The 22,416-nt window shown below is 49.0% G+C and overlaps 3 protein-coding genes across 18 annotated transcripts; 1 reads left to right on the top strand and 2 right to left on the bottom strand.

The window, feature by feature from the left end:
• Positions 1–3,658: 3,658 nt before the first annotated feature.
• TSSK2 (testis specific serine kinase 2) lies at positions 3,659–4,627 on the top strand. The gene has a single exon (XM_075515722.1). It carries the CDS (start codon positions 3,659–3,661, stop codon positions 4,625–4,627), a length of 969 nt encoding a protein of 322 aa, XP_075371837.1.
• Positions 4,628–5,216: 589 nt separating this feature from the next.
• ESS2 (ess-2 spliceosome associated protein) lies at positions 5,217–15,252 on the bottom strand. 2 transcript variants are annotated; one of them, XM_075515719.1, is made up of 10 exons: positions 15,014–15,252; positions 14,540–14,726; positions 13,492–13,587; positions 12,112–12,278; positions 10,064–10,181; positions 9,231–9,364; positions 8,983–9,085; positions 7,527–7,636; positions 6,489–6,604; positions 5,217–5,930 (listed from the first exon to the last, which is right to left on the bottom strand). In XM_075515719.1, exons 1-10 carry the CDS (start codon positions 15,149–15,151, stop codon positions 5,645–5,647), a joined length of 1,455 nt encoding a protein of 484 aa, XP_075371834.1. In that variant the 5' UTR covers positions 15,152–15,252; the 3' UTR covers positions 5,217–5,644. The 2 variants fall into 2 exon arrangements, with proteins under 2 accessions (XP_075371834.1, XP_075371835.1); XM_075515720.1 differs by having other exon boundaries at positions 14,540–14,708; positions 15,014–15,251.
• Positions 15,253–15,720: 468 nt separating this feature from the next.
• Positions 15,721–22,404, bottom strand: GSC2 (goosecoid homeobox 2). Of its 15 annotated transcripts, none has more exons than XM_075515729.1 (5): positions 22,222–22,404; positions 21,508–21,712; positions 18,137–20,765; positions 17,055–17,302; positions 15,721–16,503 (listed from the first exon to the last, which is right to left on the bottom strand). In XM_075515729.1, exons 3-5 carry the CDS (start codon positions 18,447–18,449, stop codon positions 16,399–16,401), a joined length of 666 nt encoding a protein of 221 aa, XP_075371844.1. In that variant the 5' UTR covers positions 18,450–20,765; positions 21,508–21,712; positions 22,222–22,404; the 3' UTR covers positions 15,721–16,398. The 15 variants fall into 15 exon arrangements, with proteins under 15 accessions (XP_075371844.1, XP_075371845.1, XP_075371847.1 ...); XM_075515730.1 differs by having other exon boundaries at positions 21,508–21,709; XM_075515732.1 differs by having other exon boundaries at positions 21,508–21,639.
• Between the last annotated feature and the right edge of the window lie 12 nt (positions 22,405–22,416).

The following is a 22,416-nucleotide window of genomic DNA, read 5'->3' as shown; positions in this document are numbered from 1 at the left end:
CCCCACCACTCGCCTGGCCGCTCTGGCCTGGCTGTTTGCTCAAAGTATGGCGTCGGGTGGCTGTGAGAGTTTCTCTTCTCACTTACTCGTCTCACCAAACCCTGTGTTGCTGCTTGTCTGCTGCTCAGCATTTTCTTACCTGTGCCCCACAAAGAAAAGAGCAGCAGTCATCCCTGGTGTAATCCGTGTTTTGATTCTTTAAGGCATCTGAGCCTCCCTTCTCCGTCCAGGTTACAGCAACTCATCCCTCGTCCTCACTGGCTCTTCACTAACAGTTCTTGCAACTTTCTAAGAATTACATCCTGCTGTTCCCCATATCAGCCATAATCCCCCCTCTTTCCCATCCACTTCTAAGAACAAGAATCCCTTGTGGTCCCTCATCTTCTTTCCCACGTGGAGCAAGGAGCCAAGCCCCAAAATGCACATGCAAGCACCCACAGACTCTGCACATGATGATGTTACAGCCCCACATCACACTGCACAGCTCCAGGTCCACTGGGGCTCCCATGATTTCTTGCAAGCAGCCGGTAACCCACTGCAGCCAGCCCTGCCACCCAGGAGAGCCCCGCTGCTGCCGCCGCTCACTGCCAGTCACCTCTGCGGCATTAGGAGAGCTCCGGGTGCTATTTTGGCAAGGCTTGGGCCTTGCATGTAAGAAAATGCAGATATACAGGAACAGCAAAAGGAAAATAACGCTCTGAAAAACGGGAGGGGAAAAAAAAAAAAGTCACAAGTCATCAAGAACCAAGATGGTTTTTCATACTGGATTTGGCCCTGTAAGGCACATTATCTGCTAGGGCTACAGCAGCAAACATATCTGGCAACAAAGAGTTTACTGATTCCCTAATTAGAGAGAGCAGGAGCTGAACTGCAGCAGGAAGCAGAGACCAGATGTTACAGCAGGCGTTACAGGAATAGCCCATCTGAAGAGCACTACAGCCCCTTCAAGAGATCCAGTTTTATAGCATTTCCTTGAAAATAAATTACATTCCAGCAAACATGTGAAGGCCCTTCAGTCTGGCAGAATTGAGACTGTGATTTTAGTAGGGCTGTCTAGCTTAATTCACTTGAGGGCAAACACAAAACCAACACTGTCCCACAGGATATTTAATGCAATCCATTTTTAAGCATGAATTGCACAACATGGAACTACTAATTCTCAGATATCATCTTCCTTTCTCTGTTACTCCAGCTACATCTTGGTATGAGCACGACTAGTTTGAAATGCCGTGGAAGCTGCATGCCCCATCCCGCTCCCGACCCACGCGTACACCCCATCCATGATCCCTCGAACGCTGCCCAGCCTTTACGTGCATCCCATGCCCAGAAGAGAGAGCTCCCGCACTCAGCAAATGGGTAGGAATCATCTAACAAGAAGATGGAGATCAGGCACCGGGCTTGAGACACACACGCTGATCACAGCCTGCTTCTGCACATCCAGCCCATATCCCAACTTCTCCCTGTGTTCCCATGCTCGTTCTTCTCTAATCCCTCCCTTTCTCTCACCCTCATCTCCTCCTAAAATAATCCTCCTCTAACTACTTTTTCCCATGGGGCCCAGTCTTGCTACATCTGTAGCCAAATTTGGGGTTTCTGATACCTCTCACTGGGGCCTCCACCTCTGATACCTCCACCTCGCCAGGTTCTACACCCCAGGTGGTCCCTGTGCTCCTCCTCAATCGTCTGTGAAGCTCAGCCATTTCCCCGGGTGCTCTCTGAGGCGGTCCAGCAGCTACCTGTTACCTGCTGCATCCGGCCAACTCTCGTGTCACGTCTACTCCTTTCTCCTGGTCTGTTCAGTGACCCAAACTGCAGGCCAGAGCCTGCCCATCTGCCTGCGTACCCTAACATCTCATGGAGATAAGCAGATCATGTGATCATTATGAAATAAATAATTAGTTTTTAAAATTACCTAAGAACTTAATTGTTATTTAGCCAATTCAGTCCTTAAAGAACATCTCTGAAAGCATGGAAACATTAGTAAATGGATTCCCTTTACATTCATTCATGAGTACCTGAGAATAATTTTTTTGCTTAACAAAAAAACTTAGCCTTCAATTATTTCTGAACTAAAAAAAGCAAAAATTACTAATTTCTTGCAATCATGAATCAACTGATTTTTACAAGGTGCACTATAAAAACTGAGCCCCCTGGAAGAGTTTTTCCACAGTCAGGGACGTGAATTTTGGAAGTGACAGTGGAAACTGCGCAAGAGGAAGCTCTCCACCAAGACAAACACAACATCAAACACCCCAGACCTTACAGAAGGCTGCAGGCACCGCTCAAAGAGCTGCACAAGATTTTCCATGGATGTTCTCTTGGTAAAACATCACCTGATTATAGCAAATGTCAAGACTGCAACATGTTACACAGGCTGTCTTGTACTCAGGCGTGGTGCAAGAAGTGTACACATATGGCTACGGCGGCTTCTTGCTACAAGGTGCTCGGTGCTTCTCCAGGCTGGATCACACCACACAAGTGCTCATCCCACACTCAAAGGTCAGCTCATACTGGAGCAACCACACCTCTGAGTGCAGGCTACGTATGGTTAAAACTGCTCTTCATTTTTTTGGCTAATTATAAAAATTAGCCAAAAGTTTCAAAGAATGGGAGGAAAAAACCAAAGAAAAGCCCCAATTTGGCTGTCAGAACTACCACTTCTGTTCTTCAGAATGACATTGTCGTCCATTCTGGTGGATGCAGCAGCATTGTCCCTAGCCCATGTTGTAATCATCAACATCATCACGTCTTTGGAGTCACACACATAGCAGCTGTAAAAACAAATTTCAAAAAGCTGAAATCAACGCAAAGCAAAAAGCCCCAGAGGCTGATTACAGTGAAGCAATCAACATGCAAAACAGTAATCCTCAGAGCCTTTTTGAGGAAGGTGTTGGTGTGATCCTTTCTCAAGAACACCAGAAGCCGGAAGTCAAAACCCAACTCCCCCACTGAGTAAGGGTTTAAGAAAAAGCCAGCTGCAAAGCCCACAAAAGCAGCCAATCATCAGAGCTACAAAATGGAGGGGCTGGATGAACAACAAAGAACTTAAGAGAAGCCACCTCCTCTCCCTAATAAGCCCATGAGGAAAAAAAACAAAAAAAACCAAACAAAAACAAAAAACCAGTTCCTGAACACAGCCCCGGTGAAGACAAGAAAAGCAGCATCCCATCCCTTTTGAGGAAAGCTGGCCAACAAGGAGAAAGGCCACCATGCGCCAAAGCAAGCCCACGTGGGACTTGAAAGGTCATCCAAGACATACAAAAAGACAACAGACAAAATTTCACCTAAAATGTGAATAAAGACAGGTGCATTTTAGGAAAGAAAAAGAAAAACATTTAAGCTACTTCCATCCTGTTAGTGAAACTAAGGATAAAGATCATTTTATGAAGAAGGCAGAGCACAACCAATGTCTCTCACTGACTTGATGTTAAGTTTTGCCCTAGATGACATCATCCAGTAGCTTTATAAAAGGGCTAAAAGGTCCTTTCAAGTGCCCTGCGCGGGGGCGGTTGCCTGTGACATCACACAGCGGCCAGCGCTGGGGTGCCCACCCGCCCACCACACCAGGGCAGCCACCATGGTGCATGGGCACACCACCTGCCACCACGCATGATGCACACCAGCACCAACTCATGCAGGTCCCCCCGGCTCACCCACCATGGATGACGCTGTGGTGCTTGGAAAGAAAGGCTATAGCCTGAGCAACACGCTAGGAGAAGGTTCTTATGGCAAAGTGAAATCCGCCTACTGCGACCGGCTGAAACGTAATGTGGCTGTCAAGATAATCGACAAGAGGAAAACTCCTCGGGACTTCCTGGAAAGATTTCTCCCCAGGGAAATAGAGGCTTTGAGACGTTTGCACCACCCCTCAATCATCAAAACCTATGAGATTTTTGAGACATCAGCTGGGAAAGTGTACATTGTGATGGAGCTGGGGGAAAAGGGAGACCTCCTAGACTACATCAAGATCACGGGAGCTATGAAAGAGGACATCGCTCGCATCAAGTTTCAGCAGTTGGCTTCTGCCATCAAGCATTGCCACGACTCAGACTTTGCTCACAGGGACCTGAAATGTGAGAACATCCTTCTCGATGAAGATCTCAACATCAAGCTGTCAGACTTTGGCTTTTCCAAATCCTTGTCTCGGGATGAAAATGGAAGAACTATTCTCAGCAAAACCTTCTGTGGGTCTGCTGCATACGCAGCCCCTGAAGTGCTACAGGGCATTCCTTGTGACCCCAGGATTTCTGACATATGGAGCCTGGGTGTCATCCTGTATACAATGGTCTACGCTTTCATGCCATTTGATGATTCCAATGTCAGGAAAATGATCTGTATTCAGAAACAACACAGGATTCCCTTCCCCAACTCAAAATACCTGACTGCAGAGTGCAAGGACCTCATTCACCACTTGCTCCAGCCCAATGTGTCTCAGAGGTTGTGCATAGATGAAGTTTTGAAACACTCATGGTTGCAGACCCCAAAATCCACGATCCCTTCCCCTCTGCCAGCTGCAGAAGAGGGTGAGTGCTCGCAAAACCTGCATGAAGGAAAGCCTGAGCACAAGCAACAAGCCAAATCCCATTCTGCAGAAGGGGAAGGAGAGAAGGCAACGGGATCCTCTTAAGGATGGCTGGTTTTAACGATATCACGAAGTTGGTCTAACTTGCGAACTGCTGGCTCTCAACTTCAGCTTCTCTGGACCCTTTCACCAATAGCCTTTGTCTTTTGCTTTACAAAGTATAGAAACAGAAGACACAGTACATTTGCTGAGGTGAATGAACAGCTTAACACCATTATTCTCAAAAGACCTGTCTCTGATATGGTTTGCGGGGATGAGAAGTTACTGTCAGAACACATTGGAAAGGTTCTTTCAGTGCTGCTGACACTTAACAGCTCTTACACTCATGTTTCTCAAGTTCCTGACTACACCGGCTGCAGAATTCACACGCACATCAACCACATTTTGGATTCAGTAAGTAAGAGGGCAGGTTATTAGGAAGTGTGAACTGATGTCTGAAACTATATGCATACTGTTTCCATAACGTACCAACTCCCTTGACAGGCCCACTGTACGTTCAAGAGCATCAGTTTAAAGTCCTCTTAAATTAAAGAGAAGCCCTCTAAAATTCTGGGTCATGTCTCAATATATACATGGTTGTATCCCCTCTTCTGCAAAGTACAAAACCAAAGAAGTTTGACAAGCTGGAAGAAAGTCCAGTTCAACCTTTTAGGAAGGCTTACCGCATTTTATAAATAGACATGTCTGTACAGAAACGTATTTAAATGCATAGCCATCTTAAAAAGAAATATATCTTTAAAAAATTATGTAGTTTTCCAAGAGTCCAGAATCTTCTCTGCCATTGCAGGAAGCATCCTTTTGCTACAGCAGTCCTGTGCATCCCACCCATGCAGTTCAAAGGGAAGTTATACCACAGCAGGAGATGCTCTGCTTCCAAAAAGCACATCCCAGGCTATTTTAGCTATATAGTCTAACGTAGCACTGGTCCCAGATCTTGTAACCACTGGCTTCCATTCTGGCAGCTGTATCTAGACACCCCTTACTACCAATGGCTCACAACATCCACTTTGCAGACAGCTGAGCACAGCCAGGTCACTATCGCCTTGCTGGTGACTGGAATATTCAGAAGAAATCAGATGCCTTCCTTCTTTTAGGAAGCTGCAGTAAATTGTCTGTGATCGACGTAGTATCCTGAGATACTGGCGTCTGAGATACTGTCCTAGATTGTGGAGTGCTTGTGGGTGTATGATGCCCACTTGCTGGGGTCTTGTAACCAGGAGTTCCTGTGTGGGCTGGGGAAGGAGTATAGCTGGCTCGCAGGGCTTTGTCGGTATATTTACTTGCAGTCCTGTTTACTAGTCTTTGCAAAGCTGGTGACATTGCTGGGCTTAGTCCTTTCGGAGTGAGGCTGGAATAGAATAAACAGTTTTAGGAGATTTTACAGTAAAAATCTGCCATTTATCAGGAAGAGGATCAATGCTTCCACAGGTGAGCTCAGTGTCCAGTCCCCCCACAGACCAGACCCACTGGCTGCAGAAGTCATTCTGCCTGCAGGTAAATGCAGCCTGCTTCTCTAGAGATACAAGTGACAGAGGAACCTCCTACATCCCTCCCAAACCTGAGTGGCACTGCCTGCCTTTTCCTTTGAGCCTATTCCATCCTTCCCATGACCCAGCCAAGCAAGCCTTATCATGTCTCCTCTTTGCAATGAGGCAAGACACCAATCCAGATGCATGGCTGGGTGGCTGTAGGGCAGAACAGTAATGCTGACAAGAGGGAGTATCAGGAACAGCCACCAGCCACCTTCCCTCAGGAATTAAGTTTTTTAATTTCTAAAAACTTTTAGTTTGACTGTACCTCTTCCTGCTTCCAGTACTCTTATCATTCCTCCCTTTCTACATATGTTGATTTAAATCTCATCAGAAAATACCCATCCCCAGTTCTGCTGTCAGAACAGAATTCTCACCTGGCCAAGTTTTCCGTCACTTTTCGAAGTGCCTCCTGCTTCTTCGCTCGGTTTTTAGCTGCCACTTCATTTGCCATCTTGAGTCCTAACCTCTCACGGCGCCCAGGCTCCAGGATCTATAAATGCATCACACAGTTCACTCACCAAGGCACTCATGTAAGTGCTGCATAAATGAGTCAAAGCGCCTTCACAGTTGGATTCCAGCCTACAAGGATCAAAACTGGGGAGAACTGGGGTCAGCCCACACCCCTCAGCTACTATATAAAAGCCAGACAGGACACAGCGAGACCTTCAACCTGCCTTAGCAAGTAACAAAAATGGTAAAACCAGTTCAGTCAAGGAAGCAGCCATTACCTCTGGCATTTCCTCCTGCTGTCTCTCCTAGACAAACAATGTCACCTGTGTCTTGCCCAGACGGGCCTGTAGCCAGCCAGCTCTCAGGCAAACACAGACATTGCTAAACAGCAGGAGAACCAGTCAAGGGCTTTGGACTCTGACAAAACAGAGGCACATACAGCAAATTACACCTTTCTTAAACTAAGAGTCTCAGACAGCTCACATTCAATGACACCAGCAGGAGATAGGCAGCATGCAGGGTCAGATGCCATTAGAAAAGCCAGAGTGCCTTTTCTACTCTCAAGTGATACACCTGCCTCAGGCTGTGACAGCCAGAAGATCAAGGCAGAGGGAAATCCTACAATTTCTACCCACTCATACATCAAAATCAGAGAAATCAGGCATCTCTTCAGCTTCCTCTGAAAGCCCCTCTGTCTGGGCTCATCATCAAATATTGAGTCTCACTTTCCTGCCAACAGTGTGTGTTCTACCTCAGGTATCTGCATCAAGTAGCTTTCATGTGGAGCCATGTCCACCTCCACCCTCCAAGCAGAACCTAGATTATTAGTCTCAAGGACTGGGAACAGAGCCCAGAGATGTGTCACACTCCCACAACAATGTTAATCTATTAGTTACTTGCCTTTCCCTTCTTAGTCCTTCCCCCCACAAAAGAATGACATGCTAACTCCCGACAGGAAATACCTTGAAGGCTGGTCCAGGTGTTCTGTCCACATACGGCGTTTCTGACCCTTCCAGACGCAAAGGGGTGCTTTCGATTTCACCCCATGTCATAAAAGGAGACTCGTTCACACCTAAAAACAAATTTAAAGTCATGCTCATGCAAGACATTTGACTATTCATTCACCACAAAAAAATCCAGAGAAGCAAATTATGAAATGCAGCAAATTCATCAACACACAAAGGAGCCCCTCCACTGCAGAGGAAATCACAGCCAATGGTGAACAGTAACATGTGGTTCCCATTAAAAGGGCATGACCTTAAACTCACAGGATTGCCTGTGGCTGTGTCACCCTCTAGGTTGCAACACCCAAGCACTGTCCTTTCCATGTGTTTATTTTTCCATTTGGCGAGCTTTTGCTTAGCAACACTTTCATTTTTTCCTCTACAGTACTAGTCTACCCCTCTGCTATTGTATGAAGACTCCTTCAACACAGGGAACTGTTTAAAAGCAGGGAAACAGGCAGGGGACTTAAGATATGTGTAATAGCCAAACATACCCTCAATTCGTCTTGAGGCTAGCCTGTACCAGTGACTGCACCTTGTCTAACAGCTACAACTGCAGAACAGATTTTAAGAGCCCGATTAAGTCACTGGCTAGAAAATCCTGCTGTCCAGCGTTTGTAAAAGGCACTTACAATGGAGAAAGAAGGTGCGCTCAAATGCCACCTACAGGCTTTCCAGAGGAAAAGCCTCAGTATGTTCGCCTTTTAGCTTAACAAAAGACAGGGAAACATAATGGCTGGTGAAGAACAGCTAAAAATTCAGATACCACATTTCAACTGGAACAAAAATAATCTATTCTAACTGAAAGTATCCTGCAGCTAATACATCTGAACAAAAGGAATCTGTAAGACACAAGCATATTCAAAGGAAGAACCTAGAAAGCAGTAGACCTGGAGGAGAACAGTAGGTTAGGCTGTGAAGGAAGTGAGATATGCCACATCCTTATGAGCCAGGCTGAACCATCACTCGGCAAACTACTGGACACACAGACACGAATGCTCCTCATTTTGAAAAACGAGCACCTGAACTCGTTGGAAGGTTCATGTTTGTGAAATGTTTGAATTCTTACCTTTAAGCTCTAGAGAAGCATCACCCAGGGATAAAACAAGCAGCCACAGCACCACAGTTGCCTAGGAAGGCTCTATATGATTCCTAAGCAATGGCACGGCAGCTTGTTCAGGGCCTCTCAGGTCCAGCATGACTTCTCTTGCCAGTGTATTGGACTAGGATTTAAGCACTGCATCGAGCTGGTGTACACGGTACACAAGAAAGTCACCAGCTCATGAGACATATACAGATAGAAAGCTTACCTCCTTGTCTAAACCAACAATGATAACCCGGTGTTGAACAAACAGAGCAAAATAGGTGCAGTAGCAGTCCTCTTACATCAGAAAAAATAAGAAAACCCTCTTACCAGGGGCAGGAGAGGGGGTAGCCACAAATCCATATCCATTCACTTTTGGAGACTCTTGGGGTATCAGTTCTTTCCCATCTGGTCCCACTTTGCCCTGTTTGTACTGAAATAAAAAAGACAATGCTATTCACGCGGAGAAAGGTGTGAGTCAGCTGCATCTAGCACACACAGAGTTCTCCTGGTTGACAAACACCACCAGAGGGCAGAGTCTAACAAAGGTTTAGTCAGAAGTAGTAAAATTATCCAACCTGAGCATTGAGGGCTGCAGCTTGCTGGAGCTGTGACTTGCTCACGGCTTGGCTAAAAGGGTCCTTCACAAAACGAGTGTTTCGATGGACAACTTCCCTGGGCTTCTTAAATACGTCATCCTCATCAGGTACACCTTGAAAAGCAAAATGTCTTTTAAGAAAGGGCTCAGGTAACACTAGGCAGTGTGCTCTAAAGGTCCCGACCAACGTGACACTTGCCACACATTCCTCCACAACACACAATCCATCAGCAATTGCAGTGTGTATCTCTAGCAATTTCAAACAAAATTTCCACTAGATATATGCTTTGTAACACCCCAAATCTATAAATTAAGATTATTTTTTTTTTAACAAAATAGTCAACAAGACTTTCTTTTCTCTACTTCACTGGTTTGCAGAAATTATCAGTTTTACATTTATTGCCAAAAAGAAAACTGCATTTACAAAATGATGTAGTTTTCTATAGCAACCAAGGGACCAACAAGCCCAAGGAGCACTCTTCAAGCAGAAGCAAAGAATGAATAAAGATGACAAGAAAGTGCTCATAAATAAGACAGACCAAACTGGAAAGAACTTTGGCTCCTGAAAACAAGTGCTTCTGTAATACAGATAATGAGTTTCTCAATGACAAATAGAACATGATCAAACTTTGCAATCAGAGGCAAAGGAGCAAGGTCCAAAGAAAAAAAAGGAGGGGAAAAAAAAGAAAAAAAAAAGAAAAAAAAAAGGCTTTTTAAACAACTTCATCAGTCATCTACAGAAGTGCTGTAAGCACTATTTGGAGTCAACCCACCTAGAACCAATGCCTCTGCTAAGAAACCTGCGCACCTCACCTGTCGGATAATACATGAGCGTGTTTCGAGCTGTGTACTCCCAGGTCTCCAATCCAGCTTTCACATTCTCCAGAGCTTGCTGCTCTGCTGAAGGAAGTGCCAGGTTCTCATTTCGTCGCTGAAAGGGCAATGGAAAAAAAAGTTTAAAAAAGAAAAAAAATCAAGTCTGTTTCAGACTCCTACAATCTTTTAATCAGGCATACACAACTTGGAGAGCTCAGTCACGAGCTCAGCCCTAGCACACTTTGCATCTGGCATGGCACAAACACTCTCTCTCTGGCAAGTGGCATTTTAGAAACAATCCTGACCCCAGGTGAGCTTGCAAACAACAGCTCCACATGAAGTTCTAGTATAAAATCAAGTGAGAACTACAGAATTAACTTCTCAGAAAGATTATGTTTATGACTGTTTATTACGTCTTGTGACAACACTTGTGATGGTTCAAACTTTTTCTGTTTTTTTTCTCTATCTACTCATCAAAATTCAAATGAAGCATTCATTGCTAAGTAAGGGAAGAACAACGTATGACACTTATATCTAATATAAAGGCAGTCTACAAGGCTTTGGCATGTAACCTTGGGAGAATATTTGTACCATCCTAGTCTCATGCAAACTGCATCAGCTGAAGCCAGCAGTAACAAAAGAACAGACACTTCTTCAATACTTAGTCAGAGAGTTTTCCAACATTTCCATAGGCAGTACAGGTATGGAAGCATTTGACATATTCACACGATTACTTGCATGCTGTTACCAGCATGCTAGTATCACTGATACCAAAAAGAAATTAACAGAACGCAGTCAGCCACTGGTAAGTTACTCCATTTTAAAATTCTCACGCTAATTAAACTAGACAGTTACTACCAGAAGCTATATATTAAAGACATCAACTGATGTTGTCTTTAATAGGTATCGCCCATATACATTTAAATAGCAGTATTGCCACTGAATACACTAAAACGAGGCATAGCGAAGTTGTCTGCTACACAAATAGGCATGCTGTGCGAGGAAATGCAAGGTCTGAACAGAGTGCTGGCTGACAGGAAGACACACAACATCAGCACAAGACCAGCTCCAGCAACTTCACCTTGACCTGAAACAACCCCTGTGCTTTGGGCATGTTCTCTTGCTGCCTGCCTTTTAATTCTGGATGAAAGCATTTCAGCAAAGAAGATGCATAAGGAGCCACAGAGGACATTCTTACTGTAACAGACTTCAAGGGTTTACATTAGCTGGGATAAAAACATAACACCCACTCACAACAGCAGCAGCAAACACTCATGCGTCAGTGCCAAACTCCATTAAAAGGCACTGCAGCTCACATCCATCACCAATACATCTGGCAACAGTGCCAGCTGCCCACTGCCGATGGAGAAAGATTGACATGGCAGCCCCAGAACAGCTCCTGAACCTCCCATGAAGCTAGCTGAGGAAGATAGCACAGCCAGCCGTACTGTGTACAGTACTTTTCTTTGGCAGCTGAATGGATTATTACTGATAATAGAAACAGAAAACTGAAATAAGAAAGACAACCTAACTGTGAATAATAAAGGGCTGACGGACAAACAACAGGAACTGTTCTCAGCTGCTCTCCTTGGTATTGCTGCTTCTGGAAGAGACTGCCAGGAACAGGAATACTTGCACTTAGTGCAATGCTTCACAGTCTCACAGCTTTAGGAAGAGACAGATCCTCAGCAACTGTGTCAACACTGTTCTTGAGTTACAGATGGGGAAAAAAACAGGACTGCAAAAGGAAGCAACGAGCTGTCACAGGACACAGGAAACTCAGGCTTAGCTCAGATTTAGATGTGATCACCCCATGCACCTACTATTCAAAATCAAGACCTTTCTATTCTTATTCAATAATATGAGTAATTCAACAGTCTCATGCTCAGAGCCAACAAATTCTCGTCCATATCTATAAGCAGGATTTGAAAACAAAAGGTCAGATAATATTCTGTTTAATCAAACAAGAAAGAAATACAGTAAAATGGTATTTCCCTGTTGTGTCACTTTGGAAGAGCAGAGATACAGCTGAGCCACCTCCCTACCTGGGCATACTCCTCTTCTGCACCGTACAGCCAAGCATGCTTGACTTTCTCCTTCTCTTTGGCCACTTCCATGATCTGCTCAAACGAAGCGTTATCTTCACTTGTGTGTTTTGCTAAGAAGCTGTCCAGACTGGGAAGTGCATCTTTATCATCTTTTTCTGCTTCTCCTAACAAGACGAGGGAAGAAGTCCGAGAAAGGTTAATACGTCCCTTTCTATGAGAGTGCTATACATAACTCTTAATCCCTTCTGACGGCGAGCCTTCTATGGACCCACTAATAATTAACACGAAGCTTGGTGAAAAAAAGATATATTCACACAGAGTGGTACAATAATAAATTCTTTTTTGGAAGACATACAACCAACTTTCACATAAAGCCTTTTATGGCATTTATAGCTATTTGTTCTAAAAGGGAAAATGCACAAGTGGCCAGCTGCTAGCAGACGTTTTTAATACACTATATGAATAGCTCTGCCCCTACAATCTTTGTTTACTTACAGAATTAATTTCAGGTGACACAGTGTGCTGGTTTGGGCTGGAGTAGAGTTACTTCTCTTCACAGTAGCTAGTATGGGGATATGCTTTGGATTTGTGCTGGAAACAGTGTTGGTAACGCAGGGATGTTTCCGTTATTGCTGAGCAGCGCTTACACACACAGTCAAGGCCTTTTCTGCTCCTCACACTGCCCTTCCAGCGAGTGGGCTGGGGGGGCACAAGGAGTTGGGAGGGGACACAGCTGGGACAGCTGACCCCAACTGGCCAAAGGGATAACCCACACCATATGGTGTCATGCTCAGTATATAAAGCTGGGGGAAGAAGGAGGAAGAAGGGCACGTTCAGAGTGATGGCGTTTGTCTTCCCAAGTCACCGTTACACATGATGGGGCCCTGCTGTCCTGGAGATGGCTGAACACCTGCCTGCCCACGGGAAGGAGTGAAGAGATTTCTTGTTTTGCTTTGCTTGCGTGCGCAGCTTTTGCTTTCCCTATTAAACTGTCTTTATCTCAACCCATGAGTTTTCTCACTTTTACTCTTCCAATTCTCTCCCACTGCAGGGGAGTAAGCGAGTGGCTGTGCGGTGCTTAGTTGCCAGCTGGGGTTAAACCATGACACACGGGGGGGAAAAATTTACTGCCTTCAAAGAGATCAACTGAGTTAAGAATTTACGCAGCCATAAAGAGACCCATAATTGAGAATTCACACACATGATGTAAAACATTACAACAAAGCCAACTTCAGGGTGACCATTTTCACCTACTAGAAGGTTAAAGGAAACTGCTTAAACATCTGCTAAATACCCAAAACCCTTAAAGGAGACAGGGCTCACAAAAGTATTTTCCTGCTCCTGAAGAATTCAGCTAGAGAAACATCGTTCTCCTACCTTCCTCTGCAGCTTTGATGCCAGCTTTGGATTTATTCCCTGGTGGAAGACTACCTGGATGCACTTCTGGGGTTTCAAACGTGGCTGGAGTAACATCTGTGACAGAAAAAAAGGCTCACATGGTTACTAGAGCACGGAACAGGACACTTGCTGTGACATCTCCCACCGTAGCAAGGGTCATGCGCCAAACAAGTCACAGAAGACGTATCAAGAGAAGAAGAATTCAATTAAAAAGTTGTGAAAAGACTCCAAATATTCTATTCAATTCTGTCCCAACCACTGAACAAGATTTTGCTCTCATCCAAGACATTTTTCTCCTGCTGGGAAAAATTCACAGGGGAGCCACAGCCCGGTATATTTGCCACCCTATCTACAGCTTTAACCAACAGAAGCAAGCAGCAGCATAACGATCCTAACCTAGGCCAGGGCCAGCACCTACAGCACGGGAGGAAGGAAAATCACTTGGTGACACGTGCCTTTTGCCACAAGAAAGCCAGTTACCTAAACCCCACCGTGAGAGCTCAGCCAGGGACTGGGCTTCAGTATAAGAAACACCTGAACTTGAAGTGAAAGCAAACATACAACAGGATGTTGGATGCCTGCTAGGTGAACCTCTGATAATCATGAGCTTCCAACACCTTCCGTCCCCAATCTATAAAAATCTTACACATCTGTAGATGCAACAAGAACCCCTAAAACTATAATAAGGATTCAAAACATAGCTTAGAGTTTCTGATAGCATAATATGGCACATTAGAGCACGTAACATTCCCTAGGGAGCAGGAACTTTGCAAAAGATGCCTATGAGGAATGGTTATTCAATAGCTGGTTTTCCAAAACCATTCCCTCAAGAAGAAATTATTAGACACCGTCAAAGAGAAATTCACCGTCAGCCATCAGATACTGGTTTCTGCCCCATCCAGGATACTAATTCCCATGCAGTGCCAACCTTCGTTCTTTAAGACAAGCACTGCCTGCACAAAATTAGATAAACCAGAGCAGTAATATTAGATGTAAAACCCTTATGCCCCAGTGAGCCAGTTCTTACAGGGTGCCGGTGTGTCCCTCGATGATTTACCCAACGAGGAACCAAACTTGATAGCAATTTGTCTCATTTTCTCCAAGTCACCGTTTTCTTCAGCCTCCAGATACTCCTTCTGCGCTCGCAACTTCTCCACATCAGGAAAGAAGTCTCGCTGAATGATCTTCTCTAAACTCTGCAAACAGAGAGACAACTACAAGGCCGTGCCGGGACACCTCGGAGCGCCGGCTCAGCTCGGGGCCAGCCGCACACAGCGCGCGGGAAGGACGGGCAGCCCACGGGCGCTTCGAGCCGAGGCTGGGCCGGTGGCAGCGCGCCGACAGCTGCCGCCGCAGGAGGAGCAGGAGCCCACGGGGCGGCCCCAGAGCTGCCTCGTCCCCAGGCCCGACCCGCAGCCGGGGCTACGGCGGGCAGCGGCCGCGCGCCGGACCCCGCCGCGCCGGAGGCCGCTCGGCCCGAGGGCCAGGAAGCGCGGCCTACCTCGATGTAGGCCTCCTCGTCCAGGATCTTCTTCGGGTGCCTCGGGGTCGCCTCCTTCCCCGCCGCCGCGGCGGTGCCCGCGGCGGCAGCGGGCACCAAGGCGCCGGGGGAGGCCGCCGGAACCGCCGCCCCCTCCATCGCGCCGGGGCCCGGGCGGCCGGCGATAGCCCGGACCCTCCTCAGCCGCCCTCGCGAACGCGACGCGCCGTGACGTCACGCCGCCGCGCCACCGGGAGCCGAACGTCCCACCGCCCCGCCCCGCCCCGGAGAGACGCACGGCGCCCCGCGCGCGGCGGCCAGCGCGCCCCCTGCCGGCCGGGAGGACCCGCCCGCTCCCGGCCCGCGGCAGCTGCGCGACCCGAGCCCGGGGTCTGCGGCCGGGAGAGCGGGCCCCGGCCCGGGGGCAGCCGCGGCGGGCGCAGCCTGTCCTCGCCGGTGCGGGCCGCGGCCGGGGCGAGGCCTTTGGCACCCTCAGGCCGCGCGTTGGGGGTGTGTGTGTCCCCGTCCCCCCCCGCCCCTGCCCCGGCGCCACCCCCGCCGCCCTCGCCCCGGCCTCCCCGGGGAGCAGGGGCCGCCGCCGGGTGCCGGAGGGCTGTGGAAGGCCTCCCCGCGGCCGTGGGGCAGGCGACGGCCCTGCGGGGAGCAGGCACCGCTGGCGGGCGCGGCCAGGGCCCCCCAGCGCCCGCTCCCCCCAGCACGCACGGAGGTGGCGGGGACAGCTTTATTTATTTATGTCGCTGCTTTACAGACGCGGTTTCTCTTCGGCCCTGCCGGGACGCGGGCAGCGCCTGCACTGGCCGGGAGCCGGCACGGGCTGGCCCCGGAGCGAGCTGCCCGCGCCCGGCGCCAGCCGCTCTCCGCACAGCAGCCGGGTCCCGCGCGCTGCAGGGAGAAATCCCCGTTCCTTGGTCAGGGAGCAAATCGCCTGTGCGGTGAGCTCAACCCCAAAAGCAACTCTAGATGCCGTCGAGGTGCTGAAAATAGGGAACGTTCATTTGCAGGATATTTTGCAAAGCTACGGTAGCAAAACAAGCACAAACACTACCTGCACGGAGCAAAGACAAGAAGGGAAGTCTCCCCTTCTCCCGAAGCACACACATTTAACACTGGTACGGCTCTGTCCCCTGCACGGGCTTTTGGCAGTGGTTTCTGCTGAAGCATCTGAGGGTCATGCCTGGCGAGTTATTTGCCATGCGAACTAGGTTGGGAAGAGAAACTGGGATGTGAAAGTACCATGCCTGCTTTCACCCGTCCTCCTCCTCTGGGAATCACAGAGATTCCCCTTTGCTTCATTAGTACCCCTTGGGCTACTGCCCTACGGAACCTGTCAGCTATGGGAAATTGATGCTCTTGGCGTTCATCTGCTGAGATGCAGCCTGCGACCACTAACAGCTCTCCTCAGAGGGCATCTTGGTGCCTTGAAGGATCAGCGCTGAAGCAGACGCCCTCTTCTGATGCCGCCACTTGGCCCGCCGATTTTTAAACCAAACCTAGAAAGTACAAAACAAGAAAAGAAGAACTTTTGCATTTCATGTGTTACTTGGAGGAGGGCAGACAGTTACGCTCCTGGGCTGTACGGCGTAAGCTTTAGGATACGGCAATATATTTCCCAATATAAAAGTTTGATACAAAATTTAATCAGTCCCTCCCCTGCAATCCTGCTCAGATACATGTAAGGGGCACAAGGGAGCTGGGACACCCCCATGGCAAATTCAGAAGTCACGCAGACCACATAAATAAGGAATATACGCTCGGGTGCAGGGGATGAGCAGAACTGGGCATGTCTGTGTTTATATAGGGGAATCTAGGAGAGACGGAGTGAGTTTACAGGACTGGATACCAGAACAAATCAGCCCAGCAGAACTGTTTTATATTCTTCCATGGCTTGCCACACCTAAACTGTGTTTTGTCGAATACCCAAGAATGGTTTTTAAAATGAGGCCCTGGGTCTGCAGCTCCCAAAAAAGACAGTGCTGTCTTTGCAGTCTGTGTTCTCGGGGCATTGCAGCAAACAGCACCTCACCGAGTGGCCGGATCTCACCTCTACCCTCTCCTCCTTCAAGTGAATGCGGTTTGCCAGGTGCTCGCGGGTGATGACGTCCGGGTACTGGTTCTGATGGAAAAGTGTCTCCAGGGCCTGCAGCTGGTCCTCGGTGAATATGGTGCGATGCCGGCGTGTCCGGCGCTGGATCTGGTGGAAAGTCTGCAGCTTGGCCGGGCTCCCCTGGGGACTCTTGCAGACCCTGACCGCCGAGTGGAAGAGCTGCATGGGCCAGGGGAACCGGGCGTCTGCAGGGGGAGAGGTACAACGGCAGCATTAGGGGTGAGGGGCTGAAACACCCATCTCGCTCAAGGCGGTTAAGGCACAAGTTGCATCCATGCACGTGGCTTGGAAGGAGGCAGCCAGCCAGCTGGCGTGGGTGACGAGCTGCATGACCACCATGCAGGTGAGAGAAGGGCTTAGGGCATCACTTCGGGAGAAGCATGCAGGCAGCGAGCACTGGTTGGGTTTTCCTTGTTTACTTACCAGTTGCACTATGGCCAGCTCCAGAAAATGGATGGAAACTCACAGCCCAGCTAGGAGCTGTGTTTCAGTCCTGACATGGGGGATTTCACAACTTTCAGGATGCTCTTGAACTGCATTTTTAAGGGGTTGCTACTTTTTTTTTTTTTTTTTTCCTAGATGCAGTAATTTTGCTAGGTGTAGCCAAAAACTTTTCCTTAAAGGACAAGTGAGGTTCCCCAGGGCTGGTGTTGCCAGGAAGCACAGGCAGAGCTCTGCACATGGGCAGCATGACCATGGGGCCCCACACTCCACAGAGAACTTCCACCCCTAGAACCATCGTCCTCTCAAGTGTTTTACAATAAAACAGTAACATACAGTAATAAATACTCCTGCTGCTTTTAAAAACCTGGTAGCGTTGCAGATAAAAGTGCCTGCTCTTAGGACCTATGCTGAGAATGGATCCTGCTGCCCCTCGCTGGAGCTGGGGCATGAGAAGACCACCGTGGCGGCAGGCCAGGCGCTATATTGTCACTCAACGCCCAGGTTTTCCCCTCCACCCAGCGCTGGCACCAGCCCCTCCATGAGCCCTACACCGAGAAACAAACCCAAACACTCACCCAGCCAACTTGGCAAGTCCTGCCGGGAATGGGCGCTCGTGTGAGAACAGCAGCAGCAGTTGCAGCCTGCACCTTCCAGCTCTTCCTCCTCCTCCTCCTCCTCCTCCTGCAGGGAGCTGGCCGGGATGGTCTCCAGCTCACACAGCCCCTTGGGTGCGCAGTCCAAGATGCCCCGCAGGCACAGCGGGACCAGGACCTGGGGGCTCTTCTCTGCCGGGCTGGAGAGGATGTCCTCGATGCTGAACGAACACGGCTTCTTGAGGCCTCTCCTGCCGGCGCCGGCATCGGCATCCGGTGCTGGCTCCGAAGACATCCTCTGCCGGCAGCAGCGGCTGCGGGAACAGGCAGCTCAGGCTGAGCGGGGTTTGCTCTCCGAGCGGTAACTCTGGAGTGGGGTCTCGCAAGGAAAAAGACAGCTTATGTAGCTTTTAAAATGGACGGGCGAAGCCATCCAGAATCGCTGCTTTGTCTTGGCATTTCAAGTGACTGTCATTCTCGTAGCCAAGTTTTTATTTTATACACACACGCACTTTTTCTCCTTCTAACCTAGCTGCTTTATGACTGGAGCCACCCTAAATATATATATATATAGAGAGAGAGATACAATCCCTTTGGAAAGAAAACCGTAAACCCCCCTGTGAATAAAATAAATTCTAACTAATCTTGGCAGCTTTGTGAAGGGTTAGTGTGGATCTAAGATTTAGCTAATCCCACAAAAATGACTGGAGAAGGAAATCTGATTTCTCCATCTCGGGTGTAGATTTGAGGCGGTTATGATCTCCATTGTGCTGCCGCCTCCGATCCAAGGAAGGGGGAGGACAGCTGTTCCCAGCCCGGAAATGGACCAGAGGATTAACTCCTTAAAAGAAGCAAATTATCCCTTTCTCTGGCCAAATGAAAGGTTTCCCATCAAAAGAGAGCTGTCATATCATACAATATGAGAGAGGAGAGAGTTCAGCTTAATAAAAAATCATTTTTAATGATAGCACAGCCTTTGGCTGCGCCAGAACTCTCTGTGAAAGTTGATTTATTTTCTGCTGACAGCAGAAAAATTGTATTTTCCCTCCTTCCCCTTTCCCCCACCTCTGCTGCCCTAATCACAGTGATAATGCAGATGCTTTACATGTATCCAACATACTTTTTGCAAGCATTCAAAGCCCTTAATAAATTAGATTACTGGCAGCTCATGGCAGTTCTGTGGCATAGCTTAGTGGCATGTAGCCACCTCCTGTACAGCTGAGCTGTACCCCTGCTCGGCATCAGGAAAGGAAGGGGAGGATTGCTGCCTGCTGCCTCCGTGTCCAGGCAGGCAGGCAACGGGGTCCCGCAGCAGCTTGGGCAGGAGCGTGGTCTCGGTGCCACAGCTGATGGGTGGTTCAGTGAGCCCAGAGCAGCCAGGGTGGCTGCCTGGGGCAGCCAGGCTTCCCCAAAGCTTTGTCAGTTCGATTCCCAACTTCTTCTGTCCAGCGAGAGAAACTGGGATGAGGCTACGGCCGAGAACGGTGACTCGGGACGGGAGGGGACGCCTGGCACCGACCTTCCCGAGGGCAAACAGCAAGGCCTGGCACATGCGATCCACAGGAGGAGAGAGGACATCTTCCATCTTGGGTTTATAACTGAAACGAGTAGCTGGGGTTAAAATAGAGAAGGTGTGGTTGAGCTCAGGTTGCTTAGGAAAGTTTAAACCCAAGTTTTCTTGCCCTCAGTGCGGTTTAAGCCGAGGTGAGTAGCAAGGCTTCAGGAGCTCACATGGGGAACGCTCTCCCACTGGTGTTTCTTTGCAGGGGAGAGAAGATACCGGTCCCACTCATGGTACACTGAGGAGACACATAGGTGAGTGCTGTGAAACCACTGCACATCAAAGGTCCTCGTGGCCCTCCCTGCCGGGAAGAGAGGCCCCATAGCCGCTCTACCTATGATCCTCAAATCTCTGCAAAATCTCACTGAAAACCAAACCACTATTTTTTCTTCCATCCCTTTATTTGCCTCTCCTTCAGCTATTCCAGTGGTGTAACATAGATTATAACCATGTTCTATGAATCTTTACATATTTGCTGTAGGCTTGAGAGGAAGACGCGTTTGTAGCCGCCCAGTCTGGACACGTGCACTGCTGCCCTGCCAAGGTGTCAGCGCTCCAGGGAGGCACTGGGGATGCACTAACGCCGGGGATCATCGAAACTGCTCCCAGCTTTTATGCATGTACCCGAACGCTGACACAGGAGATGGATGTGGGGCCGGGTTCTGCTCCCCACACCATGCCGGTCCAGAGCGACGGCAGGGCAGGCGAGCCGGGATGTGCCATGGGCAGGCGCAGGATCTGGCCCTTTCTGCTCTCGGCTGTGATAATCATAGGCCCGAAGCGGATTAATTCTCCTTCCCCATCCTTAACAAAGGACACCTTTCCCTGGCCTCCCCTGCCCGTCCCTGCCTTCCCACCACACATGCACTTAGCCTATTAGGATCTCCGCTGATTGCTTTCTTTCATTCCCCCTGTACCTTTCACTTCAGAAAATGGACTGGTAATACTTCTTTTATCAAAGAATTATGGGATTTAGGACCCAGATCTTACAAAGAGACTTTTGATAGCTGCTGGTAATCAAATCCCAATCGGTAGACACTTCTCTGCACCCTGTTACCGGAGAGGAATAAAGGAAAGGGATTATTGATGTTCTGTTTACTGAGCCTCCAGGAGATAGGATCGCTGGGCTATTTCATATTAGAAAAGGAAAGGAAAATAAAACAAGAAAGAAAAAAAAATGCAGACAAGGGAGGACAATATAGATATAGATAAAAAGAAAAGAAACAGGCTCTTATCATTTTCTTATTGGTTAAGGAGATTCCAAAGCCATTATAGAGGATTAGCAAAAAGGTTAATCTGCTTTAGCCGTTCACTTGTCAAAAGTGAATTTATAGGGTTTGAAAATCCTTCCTATAGTGAAACCAGAAAAAAATCCCCCTCTTCCTCCCCTGCCCCTCCCTTCTGCAGGCAGCACAAGGGGATGGGAACGGGAGCTTTGGAGACCCTAAAACACGGGAGCACCCTGGCCTGGGCGCTGGCACCCGTGGGAGCTCTGGTTTGGCAGTGCCCCCCCCCCACTCCCTCACCCACATGGGGTGGCCGGAGGGCTCAGGGAGTGGAGGAGCAGGTCCGAGGGACGTGACCGTCCTCCTGCACTGCTCTGCCTTACCTGGGGTAAAAGTCCTGGGCTGTTTCACTGGTTGATATTGGCAGCAGTCAGGGCAAACCTGGACCCGTGGCTGGATTTGGGCATCCAGGTTGATTTCCAAAGCGGAACAGAGAGGGACACTGCTGGCAAATGTCGCCTAAAACTACAGGCTGGGGCCTTTCTGTCCCCAAGCACAGCGCTCACCCAGAGAGCCACATCTCAGCACCCTCCTGGTCACCCAGTGCAGACGCCGGCCCGTCCCAGCTGCGCTTTCCTGGGCTGCCCGTGCCGCTGGTTCGCCCAAGCGGCCAATGCCCATCGCTCGCCCCAGTGCCGCTGTGAGAAACAACCCAGGGGAAAAACAATCCTTCAAGGTCAAAACCAGCCAGGAGCACTTTCTTGATAGCTGCTGGGTGAAGTTCAGTGGCATGCATTAGTCAGGAGTTATAACTACGTTTAATAAAGACACGGAAATCATAGAATGGTTTGGGTTGGAAGGGACCTTTAAAGGTCATCTAGGCCAACCCCCAGATCACGCCTGTTAAAATAGTTCGACCCTGTGCCAACTGACAAAAAGAACCCAGGTAAAATAATTTGGATTTAACGACAATTAACATCAAGTGTCATAAATCTGTTTCTCTCTCCAAAGGCCATTGCACCCCGCAGGAAGAAGCCGAGTCCCTCCGCTGGCTGTTAGCGTTAATAGGGATGGTGGCGAACAACGGGGATGGGGACAGGATGTTCCCATCTAACAGGGATGGGGACAGGGACGTTCCCATCTAACATCCCTACTAACAGGGATGGTGCCTGTGGCGTAGCAGGAGGACTGGGGGGGACCAAACCTCCCCGATGCCATGAGGCGCGGTGGAGAGAGACAGCGATTTCACGCCGAAGCACTTCCCTTGGTATTACAGAGACCTTACAGCCGCCATCTCGCGCTGCCAGCCTTCCTCCGGCAGCGAGCACCACCTCCCCGGTTTCCAGCCCTTCTGGGGGCTCTCGCTCTCCACCGACTACGGCAGCAGCGCCGATGATCCTGCTTTTTCACCCCGGACTTGCGGCCTGCGCTGAGCTCCGCCGTCGCGGTGAAGGTCGCGGCCGAGCGCCCCCCCC

This window comes from Mycteria americana, chromosome 13, assembly GCF_035582795.1.
Source record: "Mycteria americana isolate JAX WOST 10 ecotype Jacksonville Zoo and Gardens chromosome 13, USCA_MyAme_1.0, whole genome shotgun sequence".
NCBI lineage: Eukaryota > Metazoa > Chordata > Aves > Ciconiiformes > Ciconiidae > Mycteria > Mycteria americana.
This window is presented reverse-complemented; position numbering and strand designations above follow the sequence as displayed.

Bases quoted from the DNA above. Each gene is read 5' to 3' on its own strand.
- GSC2 (XM_075515723.1), bottom strand. From the start codon at position 21,733: ATGCCACTGAACTTCACCCAGCAGCTATCAAGAAAGTGCTCCTGGCTG. The intron at 20,766-21,507 runs GTGAGCGCTGTG...CTCCGGTAACAG, and splicing joins GCTGAGATGTGGCTCTCTGG to GGTGCAGAGAAGTGTCTACC. The intron at 19,766-20,705 runs GTAAGATCTGGG...TTTTAACCCCAG, and splicing joins CAGCTATCAAAAGTCTCTTT to CTACTCGTTTCAGTTATAAA.
- TSSK2 (XM_075515722.1), top strand. From the start codon at position 3,659: ATGGATGACGCTGTGGTGCTTGGAAAGAAAGGCTATAGCCTGAGCAAC.
- ESS2 (XM_075515719.1), bottom strand. From the start codon at position 15,151: ATGGAGGGGGCGGCGGTTCCGGCGGCCTCCCCCGGCGCCTTGGTGCCC. The intron at 13,588-14,539 runs GTAAGAACTGGC...TTTCTGTCACAG, and splicing joins GAGGGACACACCGGCACCCT to ATGTTACTCCAGCCACGTTT. The intron at 9,365-10,063 runs GTGAGGTGCGCA...TTGCTTTTCAAG, and splicing joins GCTCATGTATTATCCGACAG to GTGTACCTGATGAGGATGAC.